This window comes from Artibeus jamaicensis, unplaced genomic scaffold (genome assembly GCF_021234435.1).
Source record: "Artibeus jamaicensis isolate MK-2021 breed Jamaican fruit bat unplaced genomic scaffold, CSHL_Jam_final contig_797, whole genome shotgun sequence".
Taxonomy (NCBI): domain Eukaryota; kingdom Metazoa; phylum Chordata; class Mammalia; order Chiroptera; family Phyllostomidae; genus Artibeus; species Artibeus jamaicensis.
The window spans coordinates 11,613,799-11,632,566 of record NW_026521977.1 but is presented as its reverse complement, the minus strand read 5'-3'; the positions used below and the strand labels follow the sequence as shown (position 1 = coordinate 11,632,566).

Sequence of the window (18,768 nt, the reverse complement as noted above, 5' to 3'; positions counted from 1 at the left end):
GGCAATAGGAGGGAGTATTCCTAGACCTGGTGGTAAATAGTGCATATTTCCAAAGGCCACTGAGGCGAACATACCTTTCCACTGTTCTGGGAGTTTGAATGTAGTACCTGTGCAACAGAAAGAGTGACGGTGGGAAGGGCTCTTCAGACACAGGAATCTGTTCATACAAGCAGGCTATCTGGATAGTGGCAAACTTGCACGAACTGTCTTCCTGTAGATCCATCCAACTTTGTGTATTATCACTGATAATAAGGAGACTGACTGCTTCAGGCTTTAAGGATAAAGAGGACCAGAGCTACATAATGCTACAGGATTTTTGAAAGTATTTATATGAGTTATGCATCTGCCCTATTCAGCCCTGTGGAAGAATTCTTCCAAACCGTCATCTATAAACCAGCTGCATCTGAATTCCCTGCAATGCTTATTAAATATGCAGATTTCTGATGCTAGACTTTTCAAATTACAATGTACTTGGAATGAGGCCTAGAAATCTGGATTTTAATAAGCATTCCAGCATTAAGCATTTATTAAGCATTTTAATAATTCTGTGTAAAAATAATAAAAAAGAAGCGTTATATCCAGGTTTATCTAACTTGTGTGTTTTATTTTCTAATAATTATTTTGAAGGTGTGAAGCATGAAGTTCATTTTCTATAAATACACTTTCTAAATATCACTTTATCCCTTTTGGAGGGTTTAACATACTGCTATGTCTAAGTACACTACAGGGATGAATTTTACCCATCCCTTAGCTTGTTTTCTCAACCTCCACATCCCTATCTTGAACTGGATAATTCTTTCTTGTGCAGCATTGTATAATGTTTTGTAACCCTCCTCCTGTATGCACTAGATGCCAGAAGCCTACCCCTGCACCAGGCTGTGACAACAAAAACTGTCCCCAACAATTGCAAAATGTCCTCTGGGGTACAGATCACCCACCAGTGGAGCTAAATCAATTATGGACTATTTGTTGAGTGTCCCCTATAATCAGATCTAAATTTAATTAGTGCTATTCAACTTGACATACAGCATTCTGACATTTCATGTGTCACAAAGTCCACAACTACCTAACAATCCAGTGACATTGGTGATATTAACATACCCATTTTACAGGTGAAGAAACTAAGCCTGAAGTAAGTGAAATCATTTACACAAGTTGTTAACTAGTTCTAACGAAGGAGCCCTGTTTTAAATCTAGTCTGATTCCAAAGCCAGTGGGTTCTGTCATGAGGATTTATATCTGGTGATGAGCATACATTAATGTAATGATGAAATACATTAGTAATGTATTTCAGGATTCTAATTGTAAACTTAACTAATAGTTTCTACAAAGCTACTTGAAATCATTCTACTATTCCTAAAATAAAACGTTAATAGGTCACTTTAAATGTTTACTTTCCACTCTTGCCCCGAATAGTGTTTCAAATTATGTAATATTATACCATTTCTAAATGCTTCCAACTTTTAAGTTCCTTGATTCCTTTAGTCATTTTTTATTATTAGTGGCCGTAACATCATAAAAATGATGTGGCTTTTTTCTAATTATAAGAATAAAATCCATCAAACTTTTCAGAACCTCATCTTCCTTTAAAATTTTATATACCTGGTATACAAATCAATATCCAAATAATTAAAATTCTAATTATCAAAATCGTTGCTTGGTATGGGAAGCCCTTACCCTTTTTCTTGCTGCACTACGCACACCAAATTGAAGCAGCCACCTCATTCAACATTCACTCACACATTCACACTCCAGATCCTTGTAAGACTGTGCTTGGAGCAGGGTACTGTGCTGACAAGGAGAAGGGAGCTAACATTTACATACTTACTATATTGTCTCTATACATTAACTATAAGTCAATTAATTTAGTCCATGCAACTCCTGAGTTAACACTTTTCTCTCATTTTGCAAATATGAAAATGCAGATAGAAATACTGTGCAAGAACAAAAGCAAGCAGTGCAGCTGAGACTGGAATCCAGGGCTTTCTGACATGAAAAATCTGTGCTACTAGGAACTCAGAAAAAGATAATGATGGGCCCTGGTGGAGTCAGAGAGAAAAAGAGAGAGATAAGCAACCGCAACCAAGGGACAACTTATACCAAAGGCTGTAACAGAAGAACAAATGGAAAGCAAAGGAGGAAATCCATTCCAACTGGGGTGATCAGGAAGCAAGCTGGGCCTTAGATGATGAATGAAAAAGTAGGAAGAAATTCCAAAAAGAGGAACTAAGTCGGCAAAGTTTCAAAAAGTGGGAAGAATTACATTATCTACCAGAGACTAGGGCAGTCTTGAACATGGCTAGACATGGTGGCGCAGGTGTAGAGAAGTGAGAACATCAAGAGTGAGATGATGAATAAGGGTGGTGTGAGGGAGGTTTGAGGAAATGTTGGTAGACCAATTAGGGAAAGAGCAAAGTCCATTAAGTCCATGACATCTAGGAAACATGAGGGTTCGGGGTCAAGTGTGAAGGTTATGAGAATTAAGGAGAGAGGGATCTGAGGCCAGAGAGCTAGTAGGTGATCAGAATTCATACAAGTTCAGGCAAGACGATGTCTTGCAGAGGAACAAGACGCCAAAGTCATTAATGGTGGTAGAGAAAAACAACCGGTGCCATGAATATTGCACAGAAATTGTTGTAAGAGCCTAGCTTTGTTACTTAGTAATGATGTGACTGGAAAGTTACTAACCTTCTTGGCTTCTGATACTTCTCAACAAAAAGGGCAGTGCTATGTCATAGACAAGAGCATGGTTTCTACCTGATTTCAAAGTTCACCTCTGTCACTTACTACTTGAGCAGTTTATTTTGCTATTTATGTTTTATTATTTGTCAACAAAAGAGGGATATTAAGAGAAACTATGAGTTACTACAAGTAAAGCACCCAGAAGAATATCTGGCATGTCCTAAGCATGTAAGGGGTGTTAGAACTTATACAGGGGTAATATTAATATATTATATTTTGTATGATTGCTGTGAAGCTAAGTGAAATAATGCACTTAAAAGGTTTGTCTTGTGCCTTACACATAAAAATAAATTCATAAAGGAGTCAGTCGTTCAAGTAAAAATAAATATAGCCAATCATTATTGAATTGTTAGTCTATACTAGTCACCATCCTGAATTGTCATTTTAAACCAACAATATGAGAAACTACAACACTATCCTTCACAGATTGAATGACCAAGTCCCATTGAGTTTAAATATGTTTTAAAGGTCACATAGATACTAGGTGGAGAACCATGGTTTCTATTTACTTGGTCTGGTTGTAGATCCTCGACACACACTTAAGTGCTAAATTCAACTGTATATTAATGGCAGCAGAACTAATACAAGCATTAGCAGTGCCTGCAGCAGCAGATAAAATAAAAACTTCGCAAGACAAAAGATATTGTGAAAGATGGATGGTGACAGAAATCGGGAACAGCAGGAGGACTGTACCCCACAAACCCTGTTTTGAAAGAAGTAGTTAGACAGAAGCTCATTTGGAGAGTGTTGTGTCTTTTATGAACAAGGTTTAGGATTCAAAAAAGAAATGGAAGAAAGTAGAATCCATTGCAGACAAGAAGTTCCAGAATATAAAATAGTTTCGCGCAGTGATATCCAGGCTTTATCACAGGTGAGAATCACCGTAGGGATCTTGCTCAAACGCGGATGGCTGGGCACCAGAGTGTCTGAGTCTGAAGGTTTGTGGGGGGGCTGGGAATTTGCATCTCAAACAAGTTCCCAGGTGATACTGATTTACTTTTCCTGGTCTGAGAACCATTGATTTAACAGCGTGGTGATAGGTATTCCCCCTAAACATCATAAAAGGAACTGATCTGGGGCAAAGGCAGGCTTAGAATGAAGGCAGACCTAGACAGAGCTGAAATAAGGGGCTTAACTTTTTTTACAGATGGGAGTGGCAAGAATGGAATGGAATCACCTATGAAAAGTGATGATTTCCCCAGCAAAATACAAATCGTAATTAGGTCATTTGATCAAGATTCAAAGTGAATTTTGCTGATCTGGCTTTAAACTATCCTCCTTGGCAAAATTGACTAAGCAGCTGCCTTATTTTCTTTTAATTTTTATTTATTGATTTGGGAGGGGGGAGCATTGATTTGTTGTTCCACTTATCTATGCATTTATTGGTTGATTCTTTTATGTGCCCTGACCAGGGATTGAACTCACAACTTGCCATATCTGGATGAAATTCTAACCAACTGAGCTACTTCTACATCTGTAAAATGAAGATACGTTTTCAGATTTCAAAGGAATATCATGAACATTGAGTGAATTAATTATGAAAGGGGACAGTGTCTGGTTCATAGCAAATAGTTTATAAATATCAGCTCTCATTACATAGAACTTTAACACTGAATAGTTTTCAGAAAATTGTAATCCTTGGTCCCTTTCTTCTGGAATGTTTTTGACCAGATTAAATAATGCTATTTCTGTGCCAGTGGTTTCAGAGTTGCTCCATGTCATCCTGAAATTCTAGCAGCTTATGGTCCATGAGGACATACTGTGGGAATTTGACCTCCCATTTTGAAGGCACACAGAATTAGCTAATGCATTAACATGCATTAACATCTTAACTTCTTCTCAATAGTAGAGCTGAAATATGAGACAGGAAATAAATTTTAAAAATAATTCACAGCCTTTTCTAAATGAATTATACCTGTCTTGATATAATTCACTTTTACCTCAATGCTTTATACACAAACACACACACACTTTGCAACTAATCTCCTTTCACAGATACTCCCAATGCAGTGTAGAGCACTTTTATAAGACTTAAACCTAAGATATCACGTGTTTCTCCATTCCTAAGTTATTTGAATCTCTTGAAGAATATAGTCCACATCTCTATTTCACTTCTTCAAACCCCATGATGCTAGCAGAAGGCTTTATATATATAGTATGTTCTTATACTTTTGTATAAAGACTTCAAACAGAGGGCAATGCTAACTTCCTTTCCTGGGGCCTACGTATATGATGACAGACATTTCTTCTTTGAACCTGCTTTATCCTGGTATTTTATTCAACCACTTGGCCATTTATTTGTTCTTGAGCTTTTAATGGGGACACACTGCCATTCTTGGTGTTCTAACTATCCTAGGAAGCTGAGTGACTCTCATAGAATAACTGTAGGATGGCAGCCATGGCTGGAACTCCGAGTACCCCTGGGGATAAATCCTCCCTTGAGATAGTTGCTGAGTTCAAGTACATGGCCCAGTCTGGCCTCATCCTTAAGTCTTCCAAACAATACTGTAGAATCTCCTGAAACCAACCGCCATTACTCTTTCAGTTCATCACAGCATCCTGATCACCCCGTGAGACCATGGGCTCTGCAACAGTGCCTTACAAATCCAATTAGGTCCCAGTGCTTTAGAGGTGATACATTCCCTCCTAAAGAATCTCAGCATGTATCAGTACTTACTGTAGTCACGCATACTGCATTATGTTTGACAGTCACAATCTTTGTTTGGCCTGATGTTACAAAAACAAACAAACTGAGCATTGAATATACTTTTGATATCTCAAGAGACAGATGAAAATAGATTATATACTAAGAAACATTTAATATTGTTATGACTTTTCTTATCCCTAGCATTACGTTTCTCAGCACTGCTGCCCTGAAAACAGTATCTACCACAATAGGTTTTGCAAGTTTATCTTCTTATCAGATGATTTGTCTAAAAAGAAAATCATGCAAATAAATACAATTTTAAGTTATTTTGTAGCTCTTTTCTATGGACCTAGCCTAGCTTTAAGTAATAAAGAAATTTTTTACAAGAGACTAAAATAATTTTTTAAATGCATGGCAAAGCCATTCAATAGGGGAAATCTGTTTAGTAAAGAAGCACATTATTTGAAATCAGACTCATAGGGGTTTAGAGCCCAGTTTTCCCTCTTATCAGCTAGTGGTCTTTGGGAAAATAACTGCTACTCTGTGTTCAGTTTTCTCACCAATAAAACAGTTGTAAGAACGTCTGCCTTATATGGGCACCATGAGGAAGAAAGGTAAAACAATAACATAAGGGCCACTCGCTGACTAAGATTGTTTTCATAATGATAAACCACTTGAAAGTCACTTAAAATTGTTGTTTTCCTCATGATTTTTCCTCTGCAGCAAATGACACACTAAAATGATTTCAATTTGCTTAATTTCCAAGTTAATTTCTATGTGTTTTTCTGCTGGTTACACATACATACATAGATGTGAGTTTCCAGAGTGATTGTATGGAAGAAAATGTCATCACTTCACACTGAAAGACAAAGGAGAGGGGAGAGACGTGTGTGTGGAAGTGGCTCTAGGAGGCGCTGTGTTCCTAAACACCGCGCCACAATGGAGAGGCAAATAGCAAATGCCCAGTTGAAAGCCTGCACCGCGGCCCTGCCTGGTCATTAACATTTGGTGCAGCTCAGAGAGAATTTGCTGTGAAATTCCCAGTCACATCTTTTTTCTGTGACCCACAGCCACAAACACCCTCCCATATCAAGCCCAGCCGGCACGGATTTCCCCGGAAGAAGTGACAGAAACACTGGCGACTTGTCACTCCTACAGATTCTATCCGTTTTCCATGAATCAATCCATCAATCTCCATTTGGGCTGCGGCTAGTGCCTCACCAAGGAACTAGTGTTCCTCACCCCAGGTGTGCACTAATCCTCTCCTAGAGGGTCTGCAGGAATAGAGCGATTCAGGCTGTTTAATCTATTTACTCTAATCCAATCAGTGCTCAGGCACCTCCCTTTGTCACATAGGATGCCCTACGCCCATATTAAATCAGGGATACAGGCGCACCAGCCAGCCTTCCGGGTCCCTTGATACATCATTAAGTTGTAAGAATGACTTCATCACTCATGACAGGGAAATGAGACAGCTCCAACAGTGGCATATGGCAGGGGGAGAATCATTTTACCAGCTGCCTACCTGACTCTCTCCTCCCTCAAGATCGTGCCCCCGCCTGCTCAGGGGAAGCCAGAGCTAGTGAGGGCGAGAGAAGCCAAGCCCGTGTCAGCAAACCTCGTGCAAGCCCTTAGGGACCCCTCCCCCTCTCACACCGTCTATTCATCTTGTGGAAAGGGTCTTTTCTTTTGTCGGAAGAAGGAAGGCTTTTCCTGCATTGCCCTAGATACCTAACCTGTAGGGCCCACAGTGGGAAGGCAGCTAGATGTTTAATAGGCGGCAAGATGAGTGAGATAGAAACCGTGACCTCTGGCCCGGAAAGACTGGAAGACTATTGACTGCTTTTCCATCATAGGAGGGTAGTTGTCCCTTGCAGCCGACTTTATGTTTGTGGTCTGAATTATTTTTTCACACAAAAAAAGAAATTTGCAAATGTTTCTCACTGGAAAGGTTAAGGAATCCTAGCTTGCAATGAATGTTGCAGTTGACAGGTAACTAGAGAGGGAAAAAAAGATGATAAAAGATAGATAGATAGATAGATAGATAGATAGATAAATCATAGATCATAGATAATAGATACATCATAAGTAGACAGAGTGTATTTGTGTGCGTGTTTGGTGATAAGACTTAAGATTTCCAATATTTGCTTATTCTAATAAATAAAATACACCTTTATTGTTTTCTTTCTGTGAAGGAAAAAGACAGAATAGCTCCAGCAAAATCATTTCTTTCTGGGCTTAAAATATGAAGGAAGGTATTGTGTTTAAAATGTCTTTGTTTCTTTCTGAAAATCATTCTCGCCAGAGGATTTTTCATAATTAGGTTAGCCAGAATATTTTCCAAAAGCATATCAAAATTCATTTTTATATGTGCAAATGCACATCAGTAAAGTTTTAAAATCTATCCATTTGAACACTGCTGGTGTGGCTCAGTTAGTTGGAGTGGAGTCCAATAGACCAAAAGGTCACAGGTTTGATTCCTGTTTCAGTGCACATACCAGATTTTGGGTTTGATCCCCAGTTGGGGCATATGGAAGAGAGCAGCCACAACCAACTGATGCTTCTCTCTCACATTGATGTCTCTCTCTCTCTCAAGCAATGGAAAAAATGTTCTCAGGTGAAGATAAAAAACATCCATGCATTTGAATTTGTTCATTTTTATGTATTAATTACTTTTATATTAGTAGTGTGGATTGAATTGAATTATTCAAAATCCCAAGGAAGAACCCCTTTTCTTTGCAGAGAAAAGGTCAAAACTACCATCCAGCCAAGCTCAAACCTCTGCAATCTTCTAGGAACCCAAACCGCCAAAGGGGCTGAGTTTCCCTCTGCAGATAATCACACTATTTGTTTAAGTCATTATCAAGTTTGGATGTTGCATTTTGCAGAGAGAACAGAATCACTCATGTCGTGGCCAAATAGTTTGGGAGCCAGTGAACACACAAAAATGCAGTATGTTTCTCCTGCCACACACACACACAAAAAAAAATCTAAGCATCCCTTGGGCCTACTAAAGGCTTCTCTGTCTAATTCATGGATTTCTGTCCAAGGTTTGGGGCGTGATAGATTGTGGGCACTGATTCAGAGAGCAGATGGCTGAGCTTGCTGCTGAATGAGAACTTTGCAATGAAGCACGTAATATCAGGCCGAGGTGTTAAATTTCAAATAGATGCAGCCTGTGGCCATGTACTGTGGGACACCTGAGTTTTAGCCTCAATTATTTTGTGACCTTGGGCAAATCATCTCCTCCCTAATTCTTTAGTCCCTTTACTGGTTTGTAAAAGGAGAGGATTGGATTAGATGAGCCCCGTCCAGCTCTACTATGGCTTCTTTCTGTTACAGGGAGTTCATGTTACATCACAGATACGTGCAATCTTCAGTCTCTTATTCAAATAAAGAACTGTTTTTTCTTTAGCAAGAGTCAAGTTAGAAACCCCAGAGATATCTGAGAAGACAAAATTTGCACTAGGAACTGAACCTTCTTTAAATAAAGGATGGGGGAGGGGAAATAGTAAGTTTCAACAGACAAGTCTAACCTCCATCTAAGTGGATGTACAATGTCTGGTTAGAATTTAAACATTTCCTGCACTCCCAATGCTATTGGCTGAAAGTATTTTTTAAGACAACTCTTTAAAAGCCTTTCAATGAGACATGACAGTTCCAGTGAACAAGATTATCAATGATGTGTATGAGAAAAAAATTTTAAAGATGGGAATCTGACATGTGAAAAGAAGCACTTTTATCCTAATAAAAATAACCCTTTGTATTACTAATACTTAAACTAAACTTAAACACAGGCAATGCAGAATGTGCATAAAGTATTTTAATGTCTTCTTCTGAACCTAAGATTTTATTCATAATGAATGGTAAACGGCACTTGTAAAAAAGTAGTGTTTACACATGCTCTCTTATTTATCTGTCATAACAACCATATCAGGTAGGTATTTTGGTTAGTCCCCTTTTACAGAAATATCAACTGAGGCTCAGAGAGGTGAAATAGTGTTCAATGTCTTTGGTTATTAAATAGCACATTCAGGAGTCTGGACCCATACACTTTGCTTTAGAACCTGTATCTTAACCAATATGCAATCCTGTCTTTCCTTTTTAAAAGCTACCGACACTGTGTTGTGATGTCTATTTTATTTATTCAGCTAGAATCGATCATGGGCCAAGCACTCTCTGGATGCTAAGCATAGAGCAGTGAAAATAACATGGGAAAAACTGCATTTTTGTCATGAAGCTTACATTTTATAGGAGAAAGGTAAACATTCAAGAAAAATTAAGGAAAATATTGGTATAGCCTGTGGCACTAAGTGCTCTGTAAAAAAACTACAGCAGGGTTGGGAAATCAGGAGGACAGGAGCAGATGAGGGGAAAATTCTAAATAGGTGTTAAGTAATATTGCCACCTAGACTAAAGAAGCAAGGATAGTCTTCGTGGATATAATATCGACCATTAAACACATAATGTTAGCCAAACTTCCTTTGGTAATTCTGACCTTCTTTGGTTATACCCACTGCAAAAATTCTGTTGTTTTTCACGTTAAATATCTGCCCAGCAAGGTTCCTTCTCACTCTCTCAACAGAAGGTGAAGATAGTCCTTAGCCATTCCATACTTGCAAATATCTAGATTGATGTAAACTCCATGCCCTGTGCTGTTTAAAGACAAAATTAATTGTCCCAAACACCTTTTAATCACTGCATTAAACACATTCTTATCTGAAAACATGACAGATCTCGTGAGGCGTCTTTCTTTGATTCCCCACCCCCAAGGCCCTCCATGGAGATCACTAAATGCTCCCTGGCAGGATGTGCAATGGCCCTTTAAGGAAAAACAAAGGAAAAAATGATGCAACAGCCATCCTGGGGAACTGAGATTTCTCTCCCCAGCACTCCCTCATTTCCTGCTGGGCGTGAGCAGGAAAGCAAGAATACTTAGAACTTGACCAGACAAAGAACCAAAGAACCAAAGAACCAAGAACCTGTATTCTGCCCAAGTGTGGGCTGTTTTTGCTTCATCCATAAAATGGAGGTGCCAGACACCACACCGTGGCTGCTTGTTTTTCATTGAGAAATTTGCCTGGCAGTGCAACCAGGAGCCCTTCTCTCTTGAGGAGCTGTTTCCACACACCTCAGTCCCTCCACTCCAGCTCCTCCCTTAGCAGGGATGGCAAACACTTTCCAAAGCGAGCTTCTTTTCCACCTAGAGGGAGAGGAGTCTGTCTCCAATTTCCCACCCAAGGGAAACTTTGTTCTATTATTAAATGACCTGCAGGGAGAAGCTTATTTGAATGGGCGTACAATACTTGTAGGTGGAAAACTGGTCTGGCTGTCTTGTTTTTACTATTTTGAAAGGGATTATATAATAAAAATACATACATCTGTCAAACCAATTCTAAAAATCCCTCTTAGACTCTGTGTGTGTGTGTGTGTGTGTGTGTGTGTGTGTGTGTTTTAAAAGCCTTATAAGGTAAAATGATATGTAGCATGCATAGGGCTAATCAAACATTCACCAATGTATTAATAAGAGGTGTTTCTGGTGATTAAATTATTTAATATTATTACCCTTTATTTTTAATATACTTTTAATCTAGTATGTAGTACTTATTTTTGGGGTGACATTGGTTACTATAGTGATAGAGCCTTCAGGTGTACAATTCTATGATACACCATCTGTATATTGCACTGTGTGCTCACCACCCAAAGTCTAGTTTTCTTCCATCACCAGTTCACCCCCTTCATCTTCTTCTACCTCCACGCGTCTCCTTTCCCTCTGGTAATGACCCTCTTGGTGTCTGTATCTCAGATTTTTTTATTTGCTTAATCCCATCACCATTTACTTTTTTCAGTTGGAAAAGGGAATGTTATAGCATTTTAAAACCTGTTTTCCTGGGAAGCTTAACTGGCTAAAATATTTGTAATGTCTTATTATATTTTTAATATGTAGCAAAGATGTCAAAATCCTAAAATGTGATAAAGAAGATAATCTATAATCTTCAATCTTCTCATATATTTTACGATGAGTTTTAACTCAGTTTTCTCAGTCTTGTAGAACAGAAAACATTGCATGTGAAAATATTAAGTTTCTCTCTTTTAAATACTCATTTAAAGGTAAGGTGAACACAGATCCAAAAAAATTCTAAATTTGGAAATTCTTTCTTCAGGAAAATGTACCAAATAAATTAGAACCAGGGTCAGCATCATTTTCTTTACTAAACATGGCACAAATGATAGCAATGAACTTGCTTTTTTTCTTAAACCAGGAAAACCAGTTGACTGACCTTCCAGTTTTAGAACCAGGAACGCTGGGGTGTCCCTGGCAGATTTTTCTTGGCAGGAAAATGTTGGCATTTTAACATTTGGCTGAAGGTTTTGCCTCTGAGAAACACAGGCACAGCCGTTACGTTTTTCATTTTACATTTCACTGAGTTTCCTGTATCATTTTGGGTGTCAGTGATTTGTTAGATATTTATCCCTGAAGTGAAAATATTTCCTATATGTGCATTTGGAGTATCTTTCCAGGAAAGTTTATTTTGTTTTAGAAAATATTTTATTTAAAAAAAAAAAACAGAGTCAGAACACTATGCATTATGGATATGAAAGCTAAAAATGTAACAAGTTCATTACCAGTACAGTAATATTTCCTTTAGATTTTATTGGTTTTTTGCCTAATATCATGTATACTTTGATTTATCCCACTTATAAAAACTGAGTTCTCTACACAGTTAATGCTTTTCATTTTAAATTAATTCCTTTTTAAAAAGAATATTTATCTCTTGATGGGCCTCAGGACCACCAGCACTACTCTTAATCTTTGCACTCTCCTCTTGACGTTTTGAAGGACTGTCCACAAATCTTCTCTCTGGAATCATTAAGCCTGAAATAAATGTCCAGGAATTTCTTCCCAGACCTCGAGACACCTGGGAAATCTTGGGTAGGAAGACACCCCTGGGAATAGGATTGTAGATGACAAAAGCCGCAGGAAGTGCCCGGAACATTACTGAGAGATGAAGGGGGGCCAGTTTACAAAAGCAGATTAGAGAGGTACCCAGTTCTAGATTACTTGCCACCTTTTGGGGGCGGGGAGGAGGTAAAGTCACAGGGACAAGGTCTAAAAGAAGACCCAAAGTCTCCATTTGGGGTCTCTAAGCAGCAGCACCTAGAAGGGCGAGTGCATTTGTTCTTTACCAGTTTAACAATTCAGATTTAAGGGGCACTGATTTTTATTTATCATAATGCACCCAGTAAAGCAAATGAAGCTGTCTCTCGCCCTCCCCTCGGATGGCGGTGCCCTTTGACACCCCCGCCCCATTAGTTCTTACGCCCCCAAAGCCCATGCTTCTGTAGGTGGGGCTTGGAAAACTCCCGAGGGTTGACCCTAGGACCTGGGCTTGCAGCCACCAGCGCAGCGCCGCGGGAGGCCGCGGGACGCAGCTGAGCGCCTTCCCCGCCCCGCCCCTCCCTGCTCCGCGGAGCTCATTAACAGGTGGAATCCCACCCTCTGTGAGTAAGATCCCGCCTGCCTCCATAGAAACAAATCCTTCAGACCCAGAGCACCATCTGGGCCGGCTCCCCGTCAGGGCTTTCGACTCGCCCAGCGGGGAGGTCAGCGCCGCAGGAAGCCGAGGCCTTGGCGGTGCGCGCAGGAGAGAGCAGCAGGGGACGCCCCCACCCCACCGCCCCGGCCAGGCCTGCTCACCGCCAGGCCTCAGCTCCGTCCAGGCCTTAGGGCACGTCGACTATTTTGTTATGGGCCAAGGCAGACCCGGCGGAGAGGAAGCGAACAACGTGCGCCCGCCGGGGAAAGCCCAGATCTTTTCTGGCGCCTCATTACGGAAGGAGGCACCCGCAATTTCTGTTACAAGAGGGGTCACCAGGGAATTAGGAGACCTGCCCAAGAGTTCCCAAGGCGCGCGGGGCCGTCGTTCCTGCCCACAGTCTCCGCTGCCCCTCCTGAGGGTACCCGCCCCACGGCCCCGAGCCCGGGCCTGCCCAGCAGGTTACCTGTTGGCTGCCAGCCGAGACGCGATGTAGCCGCCCGGAATCTGGGTGATGATGTAGCCCCAAAAGAAGGAACCGTGGATCATCCCCACGGTTTCTGGGTCCCAGTTGAATTTGGCTTTCTATGGGAGTAGGACAAAAAAATTAATAAGTAAGCAGATAAAATTTAAAAACCGAGGTGGAGGGAGAGAGTAGGGTCAGTGCCTGGGTTGAAGACCCACTTTGAGTAGCTCTCCAGCCGAAGAGCGCTCAGTCCGGTTACTCTCCGCACTTTGAGCCTGGGGGAAGGGAGGTCATAATTTCCGTTTCATAACAAAACAGAATCAATACCTTCTTGTAGGTATGCCTCTTTTAACTAAAAAAAAAAAAATCGTACTCATTTGAAATGTGTTGTGACTAAGAGCAAAGCTGGGCGCTCTGGCTTTGCTCTTGGAACACTGTTAGGCGGGTCGGATCGCCTCTGTGAATGAGGAATCCTCAGGGCTCCGGTTTGGGAAATTTAGACTCCCGGTAAGAGGTCCCGTTAGCTGGCCGGGGACAGAGAACACCTGGCCGGGTGCAGTTAGCCGAAGCCAGCCGGTGCGGAGACTGATGGAATCGCTTGGAGAACCGAACTCCAACCGGGAAATTCTGGAAAAGGAAGTTGCGGAGCTTGGGGTGGCAGGTGCGAGGAGGTCGGAGGAGTTAGGAAGGAGATTGGTCCCAGCAAAACGGGGGTGGGCGCGGGCCAGAACGACTCGGAGTAGCCCGGAAAATTTGGGGAGTCAATGGAAAGGGAGGTGTTGCCCAGGGGTGGTCACAAGAGGCCGAGGGGGCGGGGCGGGTCCGAAGGTCGGGGCCTAACTCCGCCCTCGCCAGCCTGGGCGTCTGCATCAGGAAAACCTTGAAGTAAACCGGGAGGAAATGCGTGCGGTGGAAAGGGGAAAGAGCGCTTATTCCGCCTCAGTGGCCCCCTTTTATCCCTTTGAATAAAATTTTGAAACGGAGCGCAGGGTCTCCCAGAACGTCCAGGGTTGCTCAGCGCTCACCGCTTTCCCCACCCAAAGGGAATGCAGAATTAATCTTCCCAACCGCCACTCTGCCTGATTTCTGGTCACTCAGATCCCTAAACAAGAACTACGGACCCACGGGTTTCTGTGACCTTGAAACTGACCCTTCTCTTCCTAGGGGTTAGCCCACACGCCCATTGTAAGATTATTGGGCTGGATTCCCAAGGCCCCAAGATGTGCCTGCGCTGCAGCCCCTCTCCCGGTCAGCCAGGTCGACGGCTCCCAAAGGCCCCTTGGAGGAAACTGCCCACGACCACACCGTTGATTTGATTTGGTTTTCGATGTTGTTTCATTTTATTACTAAGAATGTTTAGCGGGAAATGGAGGCATTCTGCCGGAAATTATAACTAATATGGTGCCCTATTCCTCTGAGTAAAAGGAAAATATTTCGATTTCGATTCAGCAGCATTACTAAGCCCCAATTTCCTGTTTCTCAAAAACCGAATGGGATGCGCCCTATTTTCCACTCCGCGGGTGAGAAAAGGTAGCCCTAGAGAGCAGAAGCAACTTAATTCGGGAGAAATACGCCTGGTGATGATGATGCTAGACGGATGCACTTTGAATGCTAGAAGAAGGCTGAGGGGGGCATCCAGGCCTTCCTCATCCCGTAGGGGAAGAGAGGGAACCGCACTCATACAGGGGACGCGGCTTTGCGCGGCCACTCGGCCAGCCGTTGCCCACCTCCTTGATGACCTTGCCCCCGCGGTGGATGGTACTGTTGTTGACCATGTCCACGATGGCCACGCCCAGGTTGCAGCGGATGCCGAACGAGATGCAGAAGCCTAGGCCGCTCATGATGGCGATGATGTAGCGGCGGGGCAGGCCGAAGCACGTGCAGTCGCACAGCGGCGCCTTTTTCTCGGGCACCTCCAGAGGCTTCCCATCCTCCGTCAGCTCGATGGTCTCCCCGGCTTCTTGCTTTTTCTCCAGCACCCTACGCGGCAGAGCGAGGGAGGGGGTGAGGCAAGGACGCCTCGGGTCAGGCGCCCCAGCCGCCCGCCAGTTCCCAATCCCCAGGGCCCACTGGGGCTGAGGGGAAGGGACGCCGACCAGCCCCCCCCCCCGGGGGAGGGTACTAGACAGACACGAGGCTTCAGGACCTCCCGGGCTCTCCAGCCTCTGTTAGTACCCTCCCCGTGCCAGCATCTCTTCAACCGTAACACCTCTGGCCTCCTGTATCCAGTCCCCATTCCCTCGGGCTCCAGCCCGCAGCGCCTTCATTCGTACACTCAGGCCGCTTGGGCCTAACTTTCTTGCTGGGTCTGCGGTTTCTGTGGGTTACCCCAAAGGCTCCTTCTGAGCAGCCCTGTAGACGCTGCTTTGCCGCAGTGCTTTAGTCCGCGACAAGGTGTTTTATCCGGCACCCAGACCCCTGCCAGACGCTCAGCCGCAGGCCGGCCCAGCCACGGCCCCGCACCCGCCCTATCCCTTCCCTCCCAGGCAAATCCCCCCGGCAAATTAAAGCTTTCCAGGACCAGGTCCTCGCGATCCCGGCCCCCAGCTAAGCCCAGGATCCCCGGGGGTTGAGGCCTCTGCTGTCCAGGGCCCGCGCGGAGCAGGTCTGTGACCGCTCTCTCGGCGAGAGTCGGGCACTCTGCGGCCCCCTCCTCCAGCCCCAGGTGCCAATTCCACGTTTACTATCCCGTTACGCATATTACTCCCCCCCCACACTCGAGTTTGAAACAAAGGCCTCCGCAACATATGGCCGACACCTAAGCTTCCTACTGCCAGAACATGAATAATTAATTATTCACAATCTTGCGTCATTACTATCTCGGTTACAAACACTGAAAAATACCACGGGCACATTTCCAAAGACTTAAAATGCGACTCCCAGGTTACAAACGCGCCCCCAAATCAACTCGGTAACAGGTTCCATACCAAGGTAGAAAGTATCACATTTAGTTTTTGTTTTATATTTTTTTATTTGCATAGCACTTCACAAGATTTCACCGGTCTGATTCAGTTCTTTTTAGGCTCTCATCCTTGGGGGAAGGGAGTCGGGGAAGTGGAGTGATGGAAAGCTTTTACTAAAAGCTGATAGTGTTGTTCTAGTCCACAGTGTGCTTGTGAGGTTTCTAATGTTTTTTTTTTTTAAGACGAGGGATGCGAAGGATAATATCATTGTGGACTCTTGAGATGGATACTTTCAATATTTAAACAAAAAGCCTCTCCGTTTACAATTTGCAGGTATTTCTAATCTAGCATATAACTAATTTTTATTTGTACCATTTTAAATGATATATCCAAACACAATTTTCTTCCCACACGTGGGTAAAGCAAGTGAAATTCTAAGATCAATTCCAAGAATGCATAGCTCGGGAGATGACTGTCAAGCAATTTGAAGCTACCAGGGGAAAAAAAGTCAGACTTCCAGATTCCAAAGAATAACACCCAGGAACAATAGGTCACAAACATATTTGCCACTCTGTTCATCCTTATTTCTAAAGCCCAGTCTCAACTGGAGTACATAGGGCAACATATTCTGAAAGAGAAAATTTTAATTAATGAGATTTGATTTATTTTTATACATTGGCTTCACATCCTCATCTTCAAAGTTGAACTCTGCCCCTGAACTGCCCACCTGATGACAGTTGGGCTGGGAAAGAGCAGCTCTTTCGGGGCAGCTGCGGGACTGCAGGGCCCTTGCGGTACCTACTGCCGCATAGGTGCATGATCAAGCCTGCACGAAGCCCACCAGAGCCAGAGACTTGGAAAATTGGGAGGCGCATTGGTCGTTTTCTTTACATTTCCTATACATTTCCAAAGGCTTCAATTTCTCAAATGTGACTATTAACGCTCTCTTCGAATCGTTTATTTTGTTTGTTTGTTTGTTTCTGCCTCTCTTCTTGATTTTGCTCGTATTATTAAGAAAAAGTGCATTCATACAATACCTGGAAAGGATTTCAGATTGTGAAATTTACAGCATAATTAATACAACAACTACAGGGAGGATAAAAATATTTTAAGTAATTTCCAGTACTTTCAAAGTCATTTTGCTGGTTACTATTATGGTTTTTCTTGTAAGTACTGTGACTTCTTCCAAGCATGAAACAGACTTCTAGGAGAGGTCAAATGATGAAAAATACATATACATCATTCCAGGTTCAGAGAAAAGAACTGCCTCAGCTATCAATTATTGATATGTTTTGATTCCTCTTCCTTCTTTACAGAAGAATGATTCCACTGGGAGATGCACTACTCCAATGGTTTGGAAGATAAGATATAAGAACATTTTTTTGACATTACTCTTTGGAATTTCTTGATTAATTTTAAAGGCTTGTATTTTTAAAATTCATTTGTCTGCATCAAAGGAATGGAATTTGGTGTCATTATAAGCACCAAAAGTAAGGTTTTTTGAACCTGTCCTGGTCATTTTCAATTGTAAAAAGGATAAATCCTGGGTAGGGAAGGGTGAGAATCTGCAGGTACCAAACAAAAATCACACACACATACACAAAGCAGACAGGTTCATTTAGCGCAAACATTCCTGAATAAATAAGCAGGTTTCCAGAGTAGCTCTGATCCAGCAATGAGCAAGAAAAAAAGACTTTCTGATCATATTACATTACAATCTCTCTAAGCAACCAGGGTTTACGGAAATAGCCCTGCAGATTTTTTTTTCATGCTGAGCCCCAGACAAATATGGGTTTGCTTTTTCTTACCTGTAGATCTGGCCGAGGGATTTTCCAGCGAAATTCTTTAGCCCCTCTTTTCCTGGGGTCAAAATCCTTTGTTTTACCGACTCCATTCTTGCAAGGACTGGTGTCGGGCTCCAGCCAGATTTAAACAGGGATCGCTATAAAAGGCGAGAGTTGCGCATATTGTCTTAACCCCTTAAGGTAGTTGTGGGATTTTTCTTCTCAGCAGAATGGCATTGCTGTGTCTCCAGCAAGAGTGCGAGTGAGCGAGGGGAGGCAGAGTGAGAACAGAATACAACAGAAGAGCTGCATGCAACCCACGGCTTTTTTTTTTTTTTTAAATAGGAGAGTTGGTAGACACAATCAGAAAGTCTCATTGGAAGGGGAGGTTCCGGTGGCAAAGGGCGCACGAAGTGCCATGGTATTTGGGCGGGTGCGGATGAGACCTTGTCCTGGAAGTCAATCCACGGAAAAACAGTGTAAATTCCCGACGTTGAAAGCCTTATTTCTGTCCAATCTTCTGGCTTTTAATCAGAAGGGTGGAAATAGCACAGAACCCTTGTGTAAGGACAAAGACAGAAGAATGGTACTTTTTAAAATGTGTGTGTATGCTGTAAGGAGCAGAGCACTTCCAAAACTCATGGGAGCATCATAGGTCTCAGGTGAGCGATGCTGCTATTAGTTTTTT

At 42.5% G+C, this 18,768-nt stretch overlaps 1 protein-coding gene across 2 annotated transcripts in view; it reads right to left on the bottom strand.

Annotated features, from left to right (window-relative positions):
* SLC17A6 (solute carrier family 17 member 6) overlaps positions 1-18,385 on the bottom strand; it is a 38,213-nt gene extending 19,828 nt beyond the window's left edge. For both annotated transcript variants that reach the window (XM_037162141.2, XM_053673108.1), the window contains exons 1-3: positions 18,105-18,385; positions 15,121-15,373; positions 13,394-13,512 (exon numbers count right to left, since the gene is read on the bottom strand). In XM_037162141.2, the coding sequence (XP_037018036.1) occupies positions 13,394-13,512; positions 15,121-15,373; positions 18,105-18,190 (458 nt within the window). In that variant the 5' untranslated portion in view covers positions 18,191-18,385. The remainder of the gene's footprint in view (positions 1-13,393; positions 13,513-15,120; positions 15,374-18,104) is intronic.
* Between the last annotated feature and the right edge of the window lie 383 nt (positions 18,386-18,768).